This window comes from Camponotus vicinus, unplaced genomic scaffold (assembly GCF_025532165.1).
Source record: "Camponotus vicinus isolate PSW18456_S1 unplaced genomic scaffold, iyCamVici1.0 SCAF_10, whole genome shotgun sequence".
Lineage (NCBI taxonomy): Eukaryota > Metazoa > Arthropoda > Insecta > Hymenoptera > Formicidae > Camponotus > Camponotus vicinus.
The window spans coordinates 2,252,785-2,258,446 of NW_028141946.1; the positions used below are offsets into that span (position 1 = coordinate 2,252,785).

The window sequence follows — 5,662 nt, forward strand, 5'->3', positions numbered from 1 at the left end:
TTATTCTATTTTTTTTCTCAAAAAATCATTAATAGAAAGTATTAATAAAATAATGCTTGAAGCACATTTTTTACCTTATTCCTTTGTTGCTTCATTTATAAACTGCTCCAAATTGCTTTAAAATTAACATTTTATTATTTATACATTAGTAATACAGAAGTAATCAATTATATATAACTCAAATAATCACTCATATTCTAGTAAAATTGAAATACACTTATACTTGTAATACAATAAGATTGAGATTATTATGATTGTGCAAGTCCAATTGTATTTAACACAAATAATATGTAATTATATACGAAGTTTTTATATTAATGCAATATAAAATCTTAAATGTATGTAGAATAAATTATATAAATATAAATAACATATATACATATGGATGTTTACCTGTTTGCTCTTAAAATCAAATGTATTTTTATTAAATCTCGTTTTCTAGCCTTATTTTCTCACCTCTTGTATTTACTGGATAAAAAAACACCACTTAGTATTAGATAATGTTATTTATTGAAATAATTAAAAACATTGACGAATTGTTGATAACGCAAACGTTTTTACACAATGATCATGGATAGAGGGAAGGAAAAGATGGAATAATATTTTTTTGAGACTCACCTCACAAACAGCAATTATACCAAGAAGATATATATATGTAATAATAAACATATAATTAATTGCTGAAATAGAAAAAATATCAATTAGCTTCTCCAAGTGATCTCTGCCTCCGCATCTCTTTTCTTGAAAGGTTCTGTAATGAAAAAGAAACACACAATATATTAATATATATATATATAATTTTTCAGCTCTGGTCCAATCGACGATTTCCAAGTTTCTTGTTGGTATATGTTTCCTGCAAAAGAAAAACAACATAATAATTGCTGCTTCAATTCTTCCTCTTATTTATCGAAGAAACATAGATTCAACGAGATTAAAATTTTAATTGAAAATGTATATAATATTCATACATATATATGTGTGTGTATGCGAGAGAGAACTTTAGATTTTATATAATATATTCAAAAAAGTGTGATATATTTACATATATAAAAAAATATAGAAAATATATGAAAAAAACATTATTCATTAAATTTACAGAAATATAATTATAATCATTAAATTTATGTTGTTTACTAGTGAAAAATTTTATATAAGTATTTTTGTTTTTATTAATAAATAATTATATCTGATGTTTCTTCGATTAAATTGCTTTTATGCACCACTGCTTGTAGGTCCTCCTTGTTACGCATTGATCCTGTTGACAAACATCAACAAATATAAAAGTTTGAAAGGATAGGGAAGCTAAGTTAGGAATGGATATATAGGAGATTAAATTTTTTTGCACTCGAAGTTTTTTTGATGAAGAAAGAATAGTGCAAGTCCATTTTCATATGCTTCTCTATCCATGTCTGCATTTATCCATTCATATGCGTCACTATCGATGATGTCTCACAATGTCTTGATGTAGTTTGAATTTTGAATACGCATCTTCATAAAGGTTTGCTTCAATTTTCTCAAGTATCATCTTGACAAGTTTCATATTTTGCAATTTCTTCTTTCTTCCTTTTCTAATACATAGATTATTTCACCATCATCTCCATCAATTAATCATTCTGTATTATAATTATATAATGTTCTCTTTTAATTTTGATACATTGTCAGTGCATATTCTTTGCACATATTTATTTTTTTTCACAACTTTATATATGTCTTGGATTTTCACTGCAGAATTTATAGATTATAAGAATTAGACAAAAAGTTTATGTAATGATAATTGCATTTTTTTCAACTTTTTCTCAATGTTTGGAAAACATTAAAAATTTGGAAAATTATTGATCTTCCTCTTTTTGTTACTTATTTGCAATTTATCAGAGTTTAGGAAATGACAAAATCATTTTGATGACACTTATAATCATGGAGAATAAGAGAATTGGTTTTTGTAACGTCATTTTTTTGAAAATACTTTCATGTTTAATCTCAAGATAGATCAGCATTTGTCATCATTTCAATCTTAACTGCATCCGACTTTATGCTTTTAGTTGTGAATTTTAGTTTTAATTAATAAAAATTCTTTCGCCATGAACCACGAGCTCTTGATCTGAATCCACCTCTTCCTCCAAATCTATTACCTTTAAATCTACCGCGACCTAGAAATTAAAAAAAAAATGATTACTAAATAAACATTTATCTTACATACATACATACATATATATATATTTTACAAATTTTAATATCATGTATCTTTAACTACTTATATACCATAATTCGATATGTTTGAGCTGTATTTGCCACTTGGAGGTGTATATATTTCTCTCTTATTGCTTTTATCTTCCTTACTACGCTTATTCGAACCATTATCATTTCCAAATGTAATTGGTGTATGTCTTTTCTGAGCAGAATTTTTTTCGTTCTAAAACAGACATAATAAAATTAAAATATTGTATAAAATGTCCACAAATGTGTAAATTATATACATACAAATTAGTTAAAATGCTTACGAAAATTAATTACCTTCTTATCATTGCAAGGTGTTTTCCATGAAAGATGTATTATACTCTTAAAACTAGGAGGTGAATGAAATAAGTCTTTGATTAAGGTATTGATGTTATTAGTTGTTTTTAATGCAACAACCTTCAATTGATTTTCCTCAGATTTTAATTCCTCTTCTGTTTTGCCACTAATAGCTTCACGTAATTTTTTTATATAACCTTGGATACCTCTTGCAAAATATTGTAATCTTAAACGGAATTCTTTAAGCTGTTCTGGATCTTTTATCAGAAATTCAGGAGTTTGCTTACACAATTTATGAAAAGCATACATCAAACATTCTACATGACTAAATTGTAACTTTGGTACATCAGTAATCTCTGTAGCTGGAGGAAGTGGCATATAAGTCTAAAATATATATAAAATAACAATAAATATAGTGGTAATTTTGATACACAAGATAAAAACATCAGACATCATTATATGAACAGAATAAAAAGAATATCAGATTTGTAGAATACAAAATATGAACAGGAACATATTACTCACAATGAGAGTGTTATAAAGTTGTTGAACTTTGTCTTCAGGTTTATCAATACTTCCACAAAACACTGTTAATTCAGCAAGTAATTTTAATAGTTCCAATTGAATGTCTCTACCATCAGGAGAAGTCATCAAAGAGAGATGTGGTAGGACTTGCACACAAATGTATGAAACAAATTTTGACGAATCTATCTGTGACTGAAAAAAAAACCAGAAATATATAAATATAAAACAATAATTATACACAAACAAATATGTAAACATTCAATCTTGTTCTAAGATATATTTAAATGTATCAAATATGTACATACGCTAAAGAATGGAAGAGCATGTTTAATACATTGAACCAATCTATTCCACTGTTCAACATTAGTATGTTTAAAAGGTACAGACAGTTCTGCTTGTTCTATTGTAATATCAATTAATTCTTGTTGACCAGTAACAGTAGATCCTAGTCTAGTCCAAGCAAGGATTTCCATGATACTGTGGAATTCATCAGCAGTTACATCCTGAGAAAATACATCAATTAAAAAAAATAAATTAACATAAAAGTAAACATTTGTTATAATATAAGAGCATAACAGAAGTTTACCTGTAATACTTTTTTACATTCTCCAATCAATAAATCTTCTGGTTCCTTTGTAATAACGTCGTGTCCTATCGCTTTGAGTTTGGTAGCCAAAAATTTTATACAACGTTCTCTCGTCCCATCATCACCATTAATAATTTGACTGAAAAATCCACTTAAAGTACCTACACACCATCACAGAGTTGTTTTAGTTATATGATATTATAGATATCTTTATATGTGTTTATGGCTTTGAGCACACCTTTTGGATCACTCTTCATAAGCGACATAATACTGTTATGTACAACTGATAATTCCGAAGAGTCCTCAGCTTGTAATAATTGCGCTAAGATGTCTGCAATTCTTGCTGTATGTTCCTTATTATCTTTACAAAGAGCTGGTAAATCTTTAATGGCTTGTTTTCGAATCTGTAAAGAAAAGAAAAATATATTATGTAATTAATTATTTTGGAGTTAATTAGTGATTAGATGTTACATTAAAGCTCGGAAATATTTCTTCAAAAAAATGAATGAAATATAGAGTCAACTCATATTTGCAAACTTACAGCCATATCTTCATCTTCACATAAATCCAATTGTGCATCTATAGCTTGATCTGCTAGTTTTGGAAAATGCTTGAAGAACCTTGCAATAAATTGCGATGCTAGCCGTTTTTCTTTGGGTGATCCTTTAACTGCTGTTAAAATTTCCAAATATTCCTTTTCATGCTGCAACATGAACAATGATATTATAGAAAATAATTTACAGAAAAGTACAACAGTTTTTCTGATGTGTTATAAAGATATTTAATATAAATTTACTTTTAATATTCCCTAAAATGAATATTAATATAATAATTTAATATTTTCTAATTGTATAAAAAATTGAGAAAATTTTCTGTTATTATCTAAATATGAAGCTCTTCCTGAAAATTATAAATAAGATCTCACGATGATGAAATTAAATAAAAATCATTAGCACTGTACAGAATCGTAAAATCCTATTCTATTCCAAGGGCATTATTTGTTTCCATAGATCCAATATACAGCATCTTTCTCTTTTACATCATATCATATAAATGTACTTATAAAAATTACCATAAATTGAGATAAATTAGTTACTATATTTGAAAATTTCTAAGAATTCTAGAAAATTACCAGTAGATTATAGTGATTCATTATATCATCGGCAAGTCATTATAATAAATTTTTGTAACATAAGGATTAATAATATATAAGAGATATAGGAATGATTAACACATAAATTTAGTAATATCTAAATATATATTAGAAATGCATAAGTGCTCCGATATGTGCATAAATTTATCCATTATGGGATTTCTATCAAATATGTTCATAGAGAAAATAATTTCACAATGATTCATATTATACAATGTTCAGATGCATCATGTTAAGACGCCACGCATATCTTCGACCTTTCGAAACGCATATTGCTGTTTCATGAAGCGAGAACGACTTGTGAGTGATGCGTGAACAATATTTATCAGCTATTACATGAGAGAAGGAACGTACAAACAAGAAGATACCGGTCAAGCTTCTCCTCAGCTATATTTAACCGACTTGGTTAATCACGATAGGCAAGATATAACCAACCACATACCTGTACCAATTTATCCTTGGCATCCGCGAGGATGCCAAAGTTTTTATACAATTTTTCGATACTGTCAGTACTCATGACGAAGCTTATGCACGATCTTCTATGGCCGAAGACACGAGATACATGCAGGAAACGCAATTGAAAGTCGAGAATTTCAGTCGAACGCCGAATACAGAGCGGCACGCGAACATGGCAGCGCAGTGATACCAACTGGCTTCTGTTTGAAAAAAAAAGTTCCGGAGTTCTAGTCTCCTATCTCTCAAGGAACAAACGGCCCGCTCTTTAGCAAAAGTTAAATTGGTTTCTGCTATTAATTTTCGTCAAAGGCTGCGGTCAAAAGGACGCTGAAGATACTTTGAAGCGTTTGATTTACCAATCAGGGTAAAAGGAGTAAAGATTTCTTTAAGCTGGTCGCACACACTTTCCATAAGACATAACAGTAAGGTTT

The 5,662-nt window shown here is 28.3% G+C and overlaps 1 protein-coding gene across 2 annotated transcripts; it reads right to left on the reverse strand.

Annotated features, from left to right (window-relative positions):
- Positions 1 to 491: 491 nt before the first annotated feature.
- Positions 492 to 5,425, reverse strand: Cass (apoptosis inhibitor cassowary). Of its 2 annotated transcripts, none has more exons than XM_083079544.1 (9): positions 5,218 to 5,425; positions 4,164 to 4,325; positions 3,861 to 4,026; positions 3,623 to 3,783; positions 3,342 to 3,539; positions 3,037 to 3,228; positions 2,512 to 2,895; positions 2,260 to 2,410; positions 492 to 2,147 (listed from the first exon to the last, which is right to left on the reverse strand). In XM_083079544.1, the coding sequence occupies exons 1-9, from the start codon at positions 5,290 to 5,292 to the stop codon at positions 2,059 to 2,061; spliced, it is 1,578 nt and encodes a 525-aa protein (XP_082935670.1). In that variant the 5' UTR covers positions 5,293 to 5,425; the 3' UTR covers positions 492 to 2,058. The 2 variants fall into 2 exon arrangements, with proteins under 2 accessions (XP_082935670.1, XP_082935669.1); XM_083079543.1 differs by lacking the exon at positions 5,218 to 5,425 and adding an exon at positions 5,130 to 5,208.
- Positions 5,426 to 5,662: the final 237 nt, after the last annotated feature.